The 17696-nt window shown below is 43.3% G+C and overlaps 1 protein-coding gene across 2 annotated transcripts; it reads left to right on the forward strand.

Annotated features, from left to right (window-relative positions):
- The first annotated feature begins 130 nt into the window (after positions 1-130).
- Positions 131-5388, forward strand: yy1b (YY1 transcription factor b). 2 transcript variants are annotated; one of them, XM_031755092.2, is made up of 5 exons: positions 131-845; positions 2022-2184; positions 3261-3321; positions 3757-3915; positions 4257-5388. In XM_031755092.2, exons 1-5 carry the CDS (start codon positions 308-310, stop codon positions 4437-4439), a joined length of 1104 nt encoding a protein of 367 aa, XP_031610952.1. In that variant the 5' UTR covers positions 131-307; the 3' UTR covers positions 4440-5388. The 2 variants fall into 2 exon arrangements, with proteins under 2 accessions (XP_031610952.1, XP_031610953.1); XM_031755093.2 differs by having other exon boundaries at positions 132-845; positions 2034-2184.
- The last annotated feature ends 12308 nt before the right edge of the window (positions 5389-17696 follow it).

Consider the following 17696-nt stretch of genomic DNA (forward strand, 5'->3'; position numbering starts at 1 on the left):
TAAATTGTCACCCTGTTTGTGCAACTAAACCAGAAACTGTGTATAACCTCATGTTTACGAACTTGGGAACCCCCACTATCGCTAGTAGCACTGTTATCGCTGGGTTCAGTGAAGTCTCGCGATGTTTCCTTGTAACAGAGGATAGTGGCGACGAGAACTGGCGTGGGACGGAGTGAAGAGAGTTGTTATCGAAGAGGGAGAAGAGACAGCGGCAGGAGCAGAGCAGGGGGTGTGTGAGTGTGTTTGTGAGGTCCAATAAGGAGCACAACACGGCGTGAATGAGAGAGACAAGCTGGCGAATTTCAACATGGCATCCGGAGATACGCTGTACATTGAGACAGACGGCTCGGAGATGCCGGCCGAGATTGTGGAGCTCCACGAGATAGAGGTAGAGACGATACCAGTGGAAACTATCGAGACCACGGTGGTCGGCGGGGATGACGACGACGACGGGCAGCCCATGATCGCGCTTCAGCCACTGGTCACGGACGACCCCAGCTCGATCCACCACCACCAGGAGGTTATCCTAGTCCAGACCCGGGAGGAGGTGGTCGGTGGGGATGACTCGGACCTGCATACGGACGGCGGTGGAGGGTTCGAGGACCAGATCCTCATCCCGGTGCCGGCTCCTGGGGTGGAGGACGAGTATATTGAGCAGACTTTAGTGACTGTGGCTGGGAAGAGCTCAGTGGGTCGGGTGAAACGAGGAGGCGGCACTGGTGGGAAGAAAGCGGGCAAAAAGAGCTATTTAAGCGGCGCTGAGGCCGGCGGAAGAAAATGGGAACAGAAGCAGGTGCAAATAAAGACACTGGAGGGGGAATTTTCAGTTACAATGTGGGCATCGGGTAAGTAACCTTAGCCTAGCTGTGTTTTAACAGCTTCGTTGTTAGCCGTTGCATGAGGCCTCATTACCAGGGCGTTGTCCTGCTGCACCAGACTAGTTCCTGGAGTGCTCCGTCGCACCTCCGTGAAAAGCGACGCGTAACACAATTTTTCGATGCAAACCCCCGCTGTAGCATATCGAAATGTTTTTGTTTTGAAGGGAGGCCATGTTTTAGGTGTTGCTGGGCGCCGCCATATTCCCCGAGACGAGTAAGTATGGCGGCGGCCCCGAAAAAATGGCGATAGTCGCGGCCAGGCAGAGATGGCGGCGGTGCTCGGGGGAGTGAGAGAGAGGCAGCTCGGTTTCGGGTGGGTTTTTTTCTCTTTAGGCCGCGAAATTGTGGCATTTTCAATGCACAAAAGCAACTGATACGCTTCCTAGGTGTCTACTGTGTGATATTAGCTTTTATTATGAGTCAGGAGCTGTTTAGCAGTTAGCTCTGGCTGCTGTTGCTGCTAGTTTACCAGACAGCTCTGCTCCTGCATAAAGCTAGCCCTATTAGGCTAGGCTAGGTGCAGAGTGATACTGAGCAGGTGGGAATTTATAATCGCATAAAAGGCTTTTATGGGCCAAACGAGAGCTCATATTATCTGTGCCTGTGATTTATATTACACAAACTAGATAAAGAACTGTTTATCAGAATAACTTTTAGCAATATACCCGTCTGTATGTTTTCTGAGTGGACACCGCAGTCATCTATTTTTAGTGCTCTTTGCTGGTTGGTAGTGAGTAGGAGTCATTTACACACATGCACACCTTATTTGCACGCTTATCTTGTTATGTGTTTGTCTGTTAGTGTCTCTTTGTGTTTGTGTGTTTTATCTCATTTGAATTATTTTTGTTTAACATATTTCAAACATGAAATTAATTCAGAGTTTGCATAATCCCTTGACAACAAAACTATTGTAAACAAGTTTTTTGAATTAAGAAAAAATTAACAAGTTAAAGTTTGCAAAGTAAAGGTACCAGTATTGTGAATAACAGGTAAACACCCCAATGTGAATATGTGCTTTTATATTCATTTCTCCTGGGTAATTATAAAAAAACCCCCAGGGGGCACATGTTTCCAGCCTCCTGAGGCCTGTAGCCAGGGTAACACCAATATGTTATCGGTTCAGTCTCTGTAATGTGTTTCTAGATGATAATAAAGACATTGACCATGAATCGGTGGTGGAGGAGCAGATCGTCGGGGAGAACTCTCCTCCGGATTACTCCGAGTACATGACGGGGAAGAAGCTGCCCCCTGGTGGTATCCCGGGGATCGACCTTTCAGACCCAAAACAGCTGGCTGAGTTTGCCAGGTGAGTGTGTGTGTGTGTGCCAGGATCCCTGCGTCAGTCATTCCCAACTGTAAACAGACCTGTTTACACTCACCACACAGTTCTGATAAATATGCACAACAGTACCGCTGCTGCTCATGAATGCCATGAGTCTGAAAGGTCAAAAACACACAGGGTAAATTTTAGCTGCACTCTGCTAAACTCTGGAGTTTTTGTTCCTTAGTTTTCCTCCCAAGAATTAAAATGTCAGGGTTTGGTTACAAAATGTAATTAGGATTTAAAAACTGTGTCAGGTATTACACAAACATGCCTTGTGACTATTTTCTCTTGTTTAATGTTTGTGCACAAGTGGATTAGGCCATGTGTAGAGTGTTTACTGGAGAAGCTAGGCTGTTGTTACTAAATCAGACCAAAGAGGGGCCTTCTGTTTACCCTTATTATATTGTGTTTTATTATGAAATGATGATTAATCGATCACAAAAGCCTGTGGAGCACTATTCAGTGTCCAGTGGGTCATTTTATGAGTTTTTTTTTTTAATTAATTGTTTGTTATTGCCTAACAATGTCTAGTTAATTTTCTTATTCTGTTAAAACAGTGCAACAGTTAACACTGAAGGAGTTGTTTCTTTTTTTTGTTTTTTTACTTATTTGCAAAGAACAATAATAATGCCATGGCATATTTTTTTTTACCAGGTCTAAGAAGTCTATAATGGTGACACTAGTTGCTGTGTGAAATCAGTGCACGGTTGATCTGGTGTTTACTTAACTGTTGATCTCAGTCACTGTTTTGTTTCTCATCTCTTCTGTTTTAGTCTCTGTTGATGTTTCAGTTGCCCCTTTTAGTGGTTGGGTTTGTTGTTGTTGTTGTTTTTTTGTTGTTTTTTTTATTCGAATCTGTATCTCAAAAACCATGACAAGGTGTTTAAAAGGCCTGTAAATATTACATTAGTTGGATTTTACTTTACTTTTTACTTTTCATTATGTGTGTCTTTTAAATGTGTTTACATGTCCTTTAGGAGTCAAGTTAATCAATAATCTGGTGTAACCTGGACCTGTAGATAACACAGGAGCTTATTTCTTTATTTTTATATTTACAGAATGAAACCCAGGAAAGTCAAAGAGGACGATGCTCCCCGCACGATAGCTTGCCCTCATAAAGTGAGTTCATTGATGGCGTCCCTCCTTGTCACTGTTCTGGCAGAAGTGAGCTCATAGCTCCTGATGGGTTTAAAAGTCTTGTGCTTTGTTGCTTTCCGTGTAATTGGAAATTTCACTGAAGGTTATTTAAAAGCACTTGAGTGTATTGATTTTTATGTGCGCACTAGAACAATCAGGCCTTATCTGAATTAGCTAATGTAAATGGGTTTTGTTCGCTCCGTGAGCTGCTTGCTACTTCAGTGTGAGGCTTTTAAGAGTACATTATCACTTCAGGAGAGAATAGGGGCACTCTTACTCTAGCCCACTGTTTTTCACAATTTAAAGACGTGTCAGAGAAACTGCAGAAAATGCTGAGCTCCCTTTAAGCTTGCATTTGCAGAGAAAACCTGAACCTTGCTGCAAAGCACCTTACTAACTGCTTCTTCGCTCCTTCAGGGCTGCACAAAGATGTTCAGGGATAACTCGGCCATGAGGAAGCATCTCCACACCCACGGACCCCGTGTGCACGTCTGTGCAGAGTGCGGCAAGGCCTTTGTTGAGAGCTCCAAGCTCAAGCGCCATCAACTCGTTCACACAGGGGAGAAACCCTTCCAGGTTGTACACACACACACTCATACACACGCACACAGAGACTTTCCATATAAAGCTTATAAACTCAGCACTGCAGGGTGCTTAATTCAAGTGAAAGAAAATGGGCTAAGTAATTTCTCCCTGATGAGATTCACCCACCAAATGTCAGTAAAAGTTTATCTTTGGTGGGTAAATGACACCGGCTGGAATTGTTTAAAGTCTTTTCAGACAATTTCTGCTCGATCGGTTTAACAAGTGATTCTGTATAAACACTGACATATTTTCATTGAAATGAGACCATTGCTGTCTCAGTTTTAAAGACGCACTGTTTGATCATTCCTCTGCTCCTCTCTTCTCCCCCTCAGTGCACCTTCGAAGGCTGCGGGAAAAGGTTTTCTCTGGACTTCAACCTACGCACGCACGTGCGGATCCACACTGGAGACCGGCCCTACGTCTGCCCTTTCGACGGCTGCAATAAGAAATTCGCCCAGTCAACCAACCTAAAGTCTCACATTCTCACACACGCCAAAGCCAAAAATAACCAATGAGAATGTATCCGTCAGCGTCGAGTCAGGAAGACGAAAAAAGAAGAAAGAAAAAAAGAGCATTCTAGCGACACACGTGAGACCTCGTTTGAAGATGGAATGAGAAGCTTGAGACTTATTGATTTATATTAAAAATCTGACAGATTAAAAGACTTAGAACACTGAAATTCAGCTGTTTTTTCCTGAGCCCCCTTTCTTCTTCTCCTGCTGTCATATTGGATGAGGAACGCAGTGACTATTCCCTAAAGCCCCAGCCAGCACAGTCCCTTCGTTTCTCCAGTGGCACTCAGCTGCCAGAAGATGGAACCCATGGACAAACATCAGAGACTTATTTTTACCGGAGTGATCAGAGAAGCAGCGGGCTATTAGTATTTTTATTTTGTCGCATTGCTTTTATTTCCCTCAAGTGTGCATATTGTACACTTGACTCAGGCTGTGTTTAGTATAATTGTTTTGTTTTGTTTCTCTCCTGCATTAAGAGATCGTACCTATGATACAAAAGAGGCCTCAAGACTTGTTTGACCTGTTTCACATGTATACGAAGTTTAAAAAGCAAAACAGCTGTATCTTTGCATTTTCACACCTTCTTCGGTTGTATTTTTCTCTAACCACAGAATAACCTTGTATACTTGTATTGTATGGCTGTATTAAAATTCAGTAGACATAGATAGAGGTGTGATTTAAAGTGTTAACCGATTAAACTTTAGTCATGAGTTGCTTTATATTTTCTATGAACCGTCTTTACACAGATGAACGAGTAATATGATCTCACTCAGAGCCTGTCACAGTCAAATTACCTGAAGCGTGCTTTGAATTGACTGCGAGACCATCACTTTCTTTGTTAGAATGTAATGTACAGACGTCAACCATGAACTTCCTTTGTTCATATTTACACACATGTATCTCACCTGCCCACCAATAAAATGGGTCATTCCAACTCTGTTGAACTTCACAGTAAGTGTTTACTAAAGTGGGTCTTCTTTGAGACTGACAAACTTTGTGTGACTGTCAGTCTGCTGCTGCTGCTGCACAGCATCTCCTCTGGCACCGTGCGCCATGTTAATACCCGAGAGGGAGCCAGAAGGAAAAAAGAGACGGTGCAATGTTATAAATGATTTTTCTCCAAAAGTGTGGAAAACAAGTTGTGATTAAGTCCTAAAATCCTAAGCATCCTAAAATACTGATATGCTCATCTGACACTGTTCCAACTGCTCCTTTGTGTGACTATCTAATCAGCCAATCACATCACTCATTGCATTTAGGTATATAGACATAGTGGCCTTGTTGAGTCTGTGCAATGAAGAATTAAGGCAGTGCTGAAGGCAAAGGGGAGTCCAGCCCAGTACTCCATTTGTAGCTCAGGAGGTAGTAATAGGAAGGTTCCCTGGCTGCTCTAGTCTCCAGTCTGCATTCCTAAGTATCCTTAGGCAAAATACCGAACCCCAAGTTGCTCTCTGATGCATTCGGTGAAATATGAATGTGCGAAAATGTTAGACAGAAAGCACTTAAACATAGAAAAAAGTGTATGGGTGAATGGGTGAATGAGACATGTAGTGTAAAGTGCTGTAAGTGAAATTTATGCAGTTTACTCCGCCAAACAAAAGACAACAAAGTAGCCTGATGTTAGCCCGTTCCCAGTTGTCAGCTCTGATTCTTATGTCTTAAACCATCATCACTGGTTTACAAGACCTGTGCTGGCAAATGGTATGGCCACTGTAATTAATTTTAGATCACTTTAATAGTTAATTGCTCTACTGAGCACTCAAAATAAATTAAGTAGAAAATTTACAGATTCCCAAGATGCAGGGTTCTTTGTGCAGACTTGGTGGAAGGCTGTGTGCAAGAATACAGGAGTGAACCAGAGCAAGGTCAAGAAACAATAGGCCTCACAGATAGATGATGCCTCAGACGCATGAAACTATGTAACAGGTCCATCACTAGGTGAAGCTGCAACTGAGGAGGAGAAGAAGAGCACAACCTGTCCGCCAAGAAGTGGGGTTAAAAGTCTAAACTTCTCAACAGTTTTTGACCAATCATATAGATGCACATTCTCTTTTATAAATATGTGTATGGCTAAGTTCTCTCTTCTGGGAATTGGCTACAGAAACCTGCTGCAGACTGTGGTTTTCTAACCGGAAGGAGATCTGTGTACATGAATTATTCTTTGAACTGCTTGAGGCAATAAATCTGTTTAACTTGAACTGGACCGGAGCGCTCTTTATCTTAGAAAAAAGAGAACATGCGACAAGGCCTAAAGAGTGTGTGTTAACTCAGGATAACATGGTTAAATACTTTAGAGACCTGATTGCTGTGTTAATCTTGATATGGGCATTTTAACTGGTATATAACAGACACATATTATGTATATACACTTGCCAAAATGCACAAAATAAAGTGTCTTATGACCCACCTTTCCCCACTTCTCCCCTTTAAACCAGTGGTTTGGCTTCATGCCTCTACATGTCATTTTTATTCTACCATAAAAAAAAGAATAAATACTAATATAAACATAGGATTAAACATTAGTGGGGTGGATAGAACCACAAGGTCGTTCCCATGTTTGTGTGTGTCCTCTCCTGGTACTCTGGTTTCCTGCCACAGTTATGGAGGGCTTAGGCCTGCGAATATGAGCATGACTGTGTGTCTCTGTGATCATGTGACCCTGTCCAGGGTGCACCGCACCTCTCGCTCTATGACAGCTGTGTTAGTTTCCTGCCTCCCACGACCCTGAACTGGATAGGTGAAAGAAAAATGATGGAAAATATTAGTATGTGAAAAAAAATCAATAAAATCTTGAAGCACCTCTTTGACTTACTGGGCTTTAAGTGATTTGTGACTCTTAATATTCAGCAACCACACGATCCTCTAAGCAGCTGTGTAACAGATAGTTCCAAAGCAGGTAAACCTATAAAAAGATATCAACACAAAATGTCATTAAGGAGCTGCAGGTAGGATTAGCTGATGCATAAAGTGGTTTTACTTGCACAAGCAGGCTTCATGTAGAAGTGTTATACAACCTCACTGGTTCAACATCTGAATATTTCAGAGTCATTCTTAAAGCAACACGCCATGGACACATAAAGTTTATACTGGTTTTTGTGGCTTCAATCATCAAAGATTTGTTGGAAGGAAAAAAAATGGAGCAGCATTTGATGGAAAAAAAAATCAAACTTTTGAGTTAAGCATGGAGGTGGAAATATCCTGCAGTGGAGTCAGTGACATGGGAAAGATTGCACAAATAGAGGGATGAATGGATTCAACACAAATGGTGAGGAAAATGTCACGCAGTCAGTCATGACAATGGAACGTGAAACGAGTCTGACTTCTACAATAAGACAATGATCCAAAGGAGCTGTCAAGCAGCCTGCTCAGCCTAAAAATATCTTTTATATTGTGTGAAACGGAGCACCAGCATTTGAAGAATAGTTCTGTTCAAATAAAAACGTGTGGCTGCCTTTTTTTAAATATCTGCAGACTTTTGCATACAAGTCCACCTAGTCTACCAGACACCTGTCTATTAATAATAATTATGTGGTTATTAAACTAGAGGTGGGCGGATCGATTTAAATAACGATAGTATCGATCAATACTTTGTATTTAACCTTTTCTTGTTGACTGTCACGTCTATTTGATTTATAGTCGATAACAGAACAACGAACAAGGAAGCTTCCTTGTTTAGGACACAAGGAAGCTTCCTTGTGTCCTAAACAAGGAAGCTTCATGTTTCAAAATACATGAAAAGCTGAAAGTTGTGTTTTATTGTGTTAACTTATTATTGTGGAAGGTAAAAATCACCACAGTGATTTAGTGATTGCAAATGAATGATTATTAATGATTAAGTTGTGACACATTGCCCTACACAAACTGTCTTTATGGGTTAAAAGTATCAGTATTGGTATCAGCAATACTGCCCCTGTATTTATTTGGTATTGAAAAAATACCGCCATTTACATTATCGGAGACCACTACATTAAACACTTTTAACATGACTAATTTTACTATATACTTTATGCAGAGGTCCTTTTGGTTTCTTGTTATCAACAAGTGCTAGTAGTCATGGAACTCACACCACCCAAGACTGCAGGGTTTATGCCTGTAGGCCCGTTCAGTCTTTCAAAAATCACCCCTCGAGTCTCATTTGTTGTGGCTAGCAAACACACTACAGGATTTCCAAAGCATATGTGCATTTTCCCCCTAAGAGATACAAAGAAAACAATATTTAATCCTCCACAAAGGCAACATGTGTCCACCTCCATTCATATTAAATTCAAGGATAACAGGCATTCTAAAAGCTGCATAAGCTCAGTGGGATTTCCTTCCTCCCTTGTCGGCTAGTCACTTGCAATTTTCAAGTTTACACATAAGTCCAATTCCGCTTTCCGCTCAGCCAGCAGGATTAGCACAACTGTCTACCTCAGCATCCTGCTAAGATCCTGCTCTTTGCCCTGATCCTAGTCATCCTGCTGCAGACTCCAAACCGGCTCCCACCGCCCTCTGCAGGCAACACACTTCAGTGATCTCACCCAGGCAGCAGTGCTATCCATGGTGCTGATCCCCAGGCAGAGGCTCCATCACCCAGCAGCCTCCGAGGAGGAGGAAATTCTCTAAGTTTCCTACAGTGAAAAAACTCTCTCCTCTCTCTGTCACGTAAAATCATTCAAAAGAAGGAAAGGAAAACAAAAAGGAACCCGAGCTGCTCTGCATCTCTGTTGAGGAAATACATTGGTTTAACTTGAGTACATTCCCTGTGTTTCATTCCTCCGTACACACCTGCTTTAAATTCAGTACCAGCCTCACTTTTTCCCCCATCTCTACCTGAGACCAGCTTTGACTGATGTGCAAGCCCATCGTTGTGAGTCTACATGTGCTAAAGAGACGGCCACAGCATGTAAAGGCTGATTCAAGCATGATTGCACTCAGGGGTCTCTGTCCTCTTCTTCTTCTTCTTCTTCTTTTTTCAAAGGAGCATTTATTTACTGGATTGGTTGTTTTGATTGACAAAGGCAGGGGAGAGTAAATGCACTACTTGTTATGCAGCCGAAGTCTGTCAAGCCTCCAACACCTGCTCTCTTTCAGATGCTTATTTCATTATGGCTCCTCTCTCCCAGGAGTCAAGACACTTGTGTGTGTGTTTGTGTTCTTTTTTCTTTTTATTTCTTTCTCTCTTTTTTTAAATCCTGTGCTGGATGTTTACCTGGGTCTTATCCTCTTTCTCTCTCCCTCTCCCTCACTGCCTCGGACAAGTCTTGGCTTATTTGCAGCTGAGCGTGGTCTCACCTAGTATCTCGATCTTTCTTCCATTAGTTTGCCCGTCCCTCTCCTCTCTCTCTCACTCTCTCTCTCTCCCTCTGTGTGTGTGCTCCTCTGACAGGCAAGCAAGCAAACGGCTTACAACACTGAAGCACACCAGGCAGCCTCAGCTGTACGGTACACACACCCCTCACACCCCAGTTGCTGCACCACTGAAGCCCCCCCTCTTTCATCTGTGAACAGAGACTAAATCAGGAACTCTGTGCATATCAACCCTCAGCCCCGTGTGGTTTATTATTTATTTCACATTTCTTAATAACACTCGCCCTCGTGTACTGAAGAGCAGGATTTCACAGTCATGTGCTGGATGTAAACATGCATAGACACTCAAATAAGCAAACATTGATTTAGCGATTTGTTTTATATATTTATGCATCATTTGCGTGTTTCCACCTATTAAAGGTGACTGCAAATCTATCCAAATGGGCTCTCATGTGGGCTCCACTTTCACCTCCACTACATCCTTATAATGAAAGCCTGTCAGCGACTATTATGCTTAACTGGTCCACTGCTCGATCACACAGTCAATTTGGTGGTAAGACATGCAGAACAGTAATAACTCAATCTCATCTGAACTGTAGGTCAAATCTCCCAACTTAAATCCACAGTTCCACACACACACACACACACGTTTCAATCACTTCAAGTGGTGTGTTTTTTTTCTTTCTTTTTCTCGGTGAGCACAGCAAGAGATGCTATTTCCATGCAGAAAATATGTTACCAAGGTAACAGAGGAGAGGGAGAGGGAGCATGTATGTGTGCGTGCATGAGAGAGAGAGAGGGAGAGTGAGAAAAAGGCTGAGATGTAGCCCCTGAATACCAGGACTGCTGCTGCTGCTGCTGCAGACGTAGAGCACAGCATCCCACCCCTGCCAGTATCAGTGCAGCAGCTTTCCAACCCAGCGTACAGCACGCACATGAAGGCTGTTTTTGAATGCTTTCAAATGTCGAGACAGCTCGGTTTTCACTTCCCACTTCATTTGCCAAAGTCTCACAAAGTAACAGAATCGCATCGGCTGTATTTCACCCTTCAGTTTTCCTCAGCACTTCGTCTCTCGTCACTTCTCTTCCTTTCCAAGTCTGTCTCTACCTATATATAGACAGCCTTTCTATCTTTTCTCTGCTACCTCCCTCCCTCCCCACCACCAACACCTCTCTCTCTCAGTCTGTTTACACCTGTCTCCTCTCCCCTCGTCTCGCTGTGTCCTTCAAGCTCAAATTTACTTCACAGATACCATAATTAACTGCACTACACTGTTGCCAAAGCAGGCTGTACAAGGTTTATAATTTATAATGTGGAGTGAAATCTGTCCCAATTTAAGAGAGAGACAGCAACCCAGCACTTCACTGCACTCTCTCTCTCTATAAAACATCTACAGTAAAATGATAAAATACTAATAAAAAGCAGGTTTTACTAAAATATGCTGGTTTCTAGTTCTCGATCGAGAATATTTATTTCTATTTTTTATTCTTTTCATATAGTGCTGTGCAAAAATCTTGAGCAACCCTGCATTTTTTATATTTAGCTTCCAAAGAGCCTGACTTTTCATGTTTGTTTGTTTTTAAGTGCTCCATAATTCCAGCCTCTTCTTTGGACATTAGCTGCTTTTCCACTTATTTTCAGTCCAGTCCTTGTACCTGAACATTTGCAAAGAAATGCTTTTTCTTTGTTAATCAACTTAACACTGACCTACGAATCATTCATGCATAAAAAGGCACCTAACTGAAGAGATGGACACGTGGAGGACAAATAAAGTTAGGATATGTAGCATGTACAGCTGATGAACAGTATCTGAAAGTTATTCCCTTGAGAAAGAGGAAAAACACAGCAACGACCTGACACAGGACCTGAGAGACCTTAAAACAGCTGATCCATGTACTGGTCACTGAAGCCTCCACAGAGATGGTCTCAGTGGAAGGGTGTCTGTCAAGAAGCTTGTCTTAAACCAGTAAAACCAGGTGAATTAGATTTGATGCATGAGCTACATTATCAGTAAGAATTTTTATTCCCGAAAAACCTGATGCATATTATCAGACACATGTGGCGCTGCTGTGAGGGATAAATTATACAAAAATGCCAGCTGTAGCAAAAATGACACAAATTAAAACTATATATGCAAAATGATATTTAATTTTTCTTTCTTTTTTTTAATTGTCAGAAGGTTTAATAAATACTCCAGTTTAAAAACTGACAAATATTTCATGGTTCAGGCTTCACAGAGTTAGGGAAGGGAAACAGGAAAAGAAGCTGACGTATGCCAAATGAATAACTGGACAGCAGGTCTGATGAAGTGATGAATCCAAGTTTGACATTTCAACATTGTTGAGGCAGTGTGGGATCATTTTGACAAAACAGAACAAAAGGCATCCAGCAGCCAAGAGAAGAGCTTTGAATGTCCTTCACGTACCCCCGAGAACTATTCCTAAAGACTACTTAAAGAAATGACAAAGAGCTGTATAAGCTGCCATGTATGCTTGAATATCATTTTCCTTGTGACATATAAAGGAATAGGGTGCAGCTCAAGACTTTTGCACAGTTCTGTATTTATAATGTTAGCATCTGTGGGGTTACATCTGACTGAACGAAACGATCTAATTAAACAGATGGTGGCTATTCCCTCACACCTAACAGATAAAACAAATAGCCTAATATCAAACACAACTATCAGCCGCTACATTAGAGTCACATTCAAAACATTTAAAAAATGACTGGGTATGGACCCAACACCTGTTTGTGTGCTGTACTGTCAGGCACCTGGACGCTGGCAGCAAATCCTGGGTGGAGGATCCATGGATCTGGTTTGTTGTGAGGCGTGCAATCCATGCTTGATCGCATCAGGCTCTAGGGAGTTTTGAGGTCAGCGTGATGCCTTTGGCCTTTTGTCTCGTTTAAACAATTCCAGAGCAGTTTTAGCAGTGTGGTGGGGTGCACTGGTCCCCCCAACCAACTGGCTGTTCCTCCTTGAGCCTGGTCCAGCTGCAGGTCTCTAATTGAAGTCTTTCTTCCTACTGAAGGGAGTTCTTCCTTCCTACTGTCGCCAAGTGCTTGCTCATAGGGGATGATCTGATTGTTTGGGGTTTTTTCTCTATTATTGTAGTCTTTATTAAATAAGTAATTAAATTACTGCTTAGTTTTCAGACTGAGGCTTTAAAAGACATAAGATTATTATTTAAAAACCATTATCACAGCAGAAAGACTGTCTAATTGAGGGCAAATTTTTGATGTTTCTGAGTTGTTATCAGAGCCACAAACCAAACATTTCCTCACTGAATGTCTCCGGTGGTTTAATTTAAATGACCGATTGAAGCCCAAAGATGTAAATGCATCAATATTTCACAGCAAATTAAAAAAGAGACACAAAACCAGTAAGAACCTCATTAATCATCTCTGCAACCCCTTATGGCTAGAAACACTGGACTAAAGTCTTTAAGTCTTTTTTAAAGCAAGTCCACTTCAATCTTTTAATAGTAAAATTCGGGCGGTGCAGTGGTGCATCAGTAATACAGGTGTAATTATGTACAACTACCACTGTAATTCAGTGTTTTGACATTTTTAAAACTGTCTAAACCTTTGTGGGTTTCCCCACCAGTGACGGGCTTGATCCCGCTAAGCTCAGCTAGCAGGATCAAAAAAGAAGTGTTGCTGTTTCTCTGCCTCTTGTTTCCCTGTGTTGTTTGCAGCATCATAACGAGATGCACACACACACTTTTTGGGGGTGGGGGTGGTTCATGGTACGATCAGTGGCTTTCACTTGAAATCTTGTGTTGCGGATCTGCTGAAAAAGAAAATCATTACACAGTGTGATTTTTGCCCCCTCCCCCCAGTCTCTCCCATCACGTCAATCACAAATCGACGTTTATTTATCTACATTTCATTTCAGCACCCTCATCACGTCCTCCCGTCGCCGGGTCACTGAGGGTGAGTCCTTCTTCAAAAAGAGCGTAGCCGTCGCATCTACATTTCAGATCACTGACTGTATCTGCCCTGCAGATTTGATCAGCCTGCAAAGTCCTTGCAGAGCAGATCAAAAGCCCTTTAAAGACTTGTTTATGAAGCGCTACCTGACATATTCAATTTCACCAGCTGTGGCTCTGGCCTGTCAGCTGCACTGGGTGATGGCTGATCAAACAACAGCTGTGGAGGCCATTGCACTTAAAAAAAAAAAAAAATGTCCATCGCCACCTATGCCTGCATTTATACTTTACGAGGCCAGTTAGCGTGAAAACCCTGCCTAATGCGACACCCCGCTTTTGATATCTCAACTTAACAAGCGAACTCTGAGCAATAAATAAGATTAGCGCGCAGAAACACAGTCAATTCATAATCCTGGTGTGAGCTAGTTAGGAGAGACCTAGAGCCACGCAGATCTCCGTGTAGGATGAAGAAATTACTCAACAATACCCAAAGTGAAAAGAAAGAAGCAGATGGAGGAACGTGTAAATATTTGGGATGTTTGGTAAAAAATAATGTGGCCCCTGACCTCCCAGCAGCTTCCCATCCTCTGTTACCACGAGGCCAGGGGCGATAACGAGATTAGCATAAGCACTTTTAGTAAGTCACTGTGAATAGGATCCTTAAAGAGGCTTAAACTGTCCCCTTTCACCAGCGGTTGATAGATAGTTGAGAGCTGACTGGCACATCTGCTTGGTCGCCGCTCTGTTCTCTTAGAGATCTTCAGCGCTGGCAAATCAATGGGAGATCCGTCACTTGAAGGGACGCAGGGTGCAGGGAAGGAGAGCAAATCACTTCTATAAGTGATAGCAGCTATCAGGCAAATGGGCAGAAAATGGTTCCTAATGGTGCCTGGTATGTCTGGTGTAAACTGCAGCCAGACTCTTTGTCGTCCATCACCCCGGAGCATATGTAACCGAAAGTAGGGAGGAGGCAGGAAGAGGAGAAGAGGGAAGCATCTGCTCGTTCAGCGTGGGAACCCCTCAGGGGGTGACACGGTAATCTGGGTTCACGTAAAACCGAATCTGGCGCCTGTGCTGCGGGATGATGCTGTGTCAGTGGCTAAGTCTGCGTGTCAAACAGCTGAAAGTCACTGAGTGTGCACCGTGCACCCCCCGCGGTGTGTGACCTTCACTCGGGCTCCACTTTACTTTCTAATAGGCTTTCAAAAAAGAAGATAAAAAAAACTCTCTCATTCTCTCCCCTGGCTTTGTCAAAATCCTGTTGGTAATTGAGGTATAGTTGACTCAAAGCTGAGATAATTAAAAATGATTGACTCCGACCCTTCTCTACACCCCCCAAATTCCGACAGAGAGCGAGAGAAGGAGAAGAGAGGCTTTCCAGGGCGACAAGCTTGGCAGCATTAGTTCTAAACTTTTGTCACGAGTTCTGATAGCAGTTGGTGCTGAGTAAACAAAGAAGTCTTTAGTTTAGATTCGACCACTTCAATTACCCCCCGCCACCCACCACCACCACTACCAGCCACCCAGGCTGCTGTTTTCCCAGAAACAGTAATCACATTCACTATTAATGAGCCATGATGTTCATTCTGGACCCATCCACTCCTCTCAGTAATGCATACTCTTCAAAACTGCGTGTGCATATTTTACACCTTGCCCCACCAGACGGATACCTGCGGTGTCCTGGTTGCGCTCGCTGTCTGACCCCCGGGGCTCCTCTTTACATGCTCAACCATGAATGATGCTCGCTCATCGGGAGAAATTGTCTGATGTGCGACTTTGACTAAAACACTGCCTGCAGAGCGGAGATAATGAAACGCCGGGCTGCAGCCCGGAGAGCGAAGGACGCCAACACACCTGTTCAAAGACCTCGGTTTTCCTTATTACTCTAACTGCGACGCCAACAGGGTCTTCATTTTGTTAAAACACACACGACAATCTCTTTAAATGAGACATTTGACCTCGAGCTGCACACACCAGTGTCCACTATTTTTCCCTTCTTGCCCACCACATTAAATGCGCGCAACTGTGGCATCAGAGGCGATATGTTTAAGTGCTCATGCAGAGGAATGAAAAGCCCATTTAGCAGTTAACAGCAGTAATTTCAGATATTTCTGTGTTTTTATGTCTAATATATTTGCTTATATTGACAAATAGTTTGCAGTCCACAATAGATACAAAAGGTTAAGAAATTACCAGTTTTGTAAGTATCTTTTTGAATTATTGTACATACTCTGTGTTTCACATTCTAATCAATCCAGTCCTTTTTGGCCACTTATAATATCTTTACGGAACTGTTGTGTTATATTTTTTGTCATTTCTGCTGCCCTCTTGGCTCGCTCTTGAAAAAGACATTTTTTTAACGCCAGTGAGAGTTTTACATTCATAATTAAACGATGTATAAAAGTCTCTTGGATAGAATCTGATTGCAGCTTCTACCTCATGACAGGAATCTTTCTTTCTGGCTTAAAATAGCTTTATATCATTCACGAAAGAAGTTTCTGACGTATGTTTCACAGATTATAGGCCAACAAGTCATTTACAACCGTTACAAATACAGACACTTCTTTTTATTTATTATTGGGGAAACACCGGAAATCATTTTTGGCAGGCTGGCAGCTCCAGTTGTGAAGGATGCTGGTGGCTGGTGGTGATGGTAGGGGGTTTGGATGGCTGTTCGGGAGTATGACAGGACTCCCGCATTTGAGATTCGAGAGGAGTGAGTCAGCATGATCTAAGACTGGGGGGTCAGAGGATGTTGAGGATAGGAGGCAGGCTAGACGCGAGCATGGAAACTCATTATAAGCGTTTAGAAAGCGGGTCAGAGCTGTGCAGCGTGCACTCTTTTGAATGAGGAAGTGTGTTTGTGCTCTGGCCACAGGGCTCGATCTGCTCCTATATCTGCCAGACCTCCACCACCCAAAGGTCTATCACCCAGGCTCACCTCCTTGCTGCCCCTTCTTCATCAAGCCCCCGCCACCCACCCCCTCACACAGTCCCCTCCCTTGCCATCTTTGTGAAGGTGGGCTGAATATCGAAGAGCCAGAGGCTGCATGGCTGGCTTACAAAGGATGCTCTCTTCTCTGTCTCCCGCACTCCGCGTCCTGTTCTGCTCTACATTCTCCCTTTACGCCGGGCTCCCCGTGCCCTCCTCCTCCTCCTCTTTTCTCGTCTCCCTCTCAGTCTACGAGCTGCTTCGCTTTCTTCTCTGCACCTCTCGCTCTCCTCTCAGTTTCTTCACCGTCACCCCGTGACTCTCAGCCTCCAAACCCTCCTCGCCGTATTTGTTTCACAAAACCTTCCATCTTCTCCTCACTGCACCGCCTCCCCTCCTTTCTCTCCGTCTCTCTCTCTCTTTCCAGAAAAGCATCTATTATTAACACACACCTCTGGCTCTCGCCAAAGACTGAACCGAGGTTCAGGCCAAGCTCCTCAGCATTTTTAATCACCCGTAATGAGCGAGAAATAATTTAAAAAAATAAATCAGTGCGTGAATGCAGCGTGTTTGGGTGATAGCGGTTCATTTATGTCTTCCACAGTCTCCGCGCGGCTCTTTCTTAACAGGTTTTCCCTACGGAAGACTTTATTATTAGAGGCACACCAGCACATTCATGTATAGCAAGTATAAATGAAAAAAAAAAAAATCAATCAGGCAGCATGAAACCACCAAAATACACCGTGAATCAGAGCTCGTATTGGAAGGGGGATAATGCACTTCATGTCAGTCCTGATATCAGGGAGTCGTTACTGTAACTGTAGAAATTAGTCATGCGCAAGTTCCCACTGCGGAGGTTGTGTTTAACCTCTCCTGCGGCAGGATTTTTTTCTTTTTTTTTGCAGAGGCTGCTGTCGGAGGGCACAGGCACGGCGCTGCTGTCAGATGACTGAAGAGATGCGCAGGCGAGGGGCGTCCCCGGTGACAAGCGTGGCCTCTTTTCATCATCCGCTTCCCTCCTCTCTTTGAACAAACACAAAGGCTCAGGGCCAACTACTACTTTGGGTTGCAGAGCTCGAAGAGAACTAAGGGATTCAGCTATT

Source organism: Oreochromis aureus, linkage group 15 (genome assembly GCF_013358895.1).
Source record: "Oreochromis aureus strain Israel breed Guangdong linkage group 15, ZZ_aureus, whole genome shotgun sequence".
NCBI lineage: Eukaryota > Metazoa > Chordata > Actinopteri > Cichliformes > Cichlidae > Oreochromis > Oreochromis aureus.

Excerpts from the sequence above, each read along its gene's own strand:
- yy1b (XM_031755092.2), top strand. The coding sequence starts at position 308 with ATGGCATCCGGAGATACGCTGTACATTGAGACAGACGGCTCGGAGATG. Across the intron at positions 2,185-3,260 it reads CAGCTGGCTGAGTTTGCCAG|AATGAAACCCAGGAAAGTCA; the intron begins GTGAGTGTGTGT and ends TTATATTTACAG. Across the intron at positions 3,916-4,256 it reads CAGGGGAGAAACCCTTCCAG|TGCACCTTCGAAGGCTGCGG; the intron begins GTTGTACACACA and ends TCTCCCCCTCAG.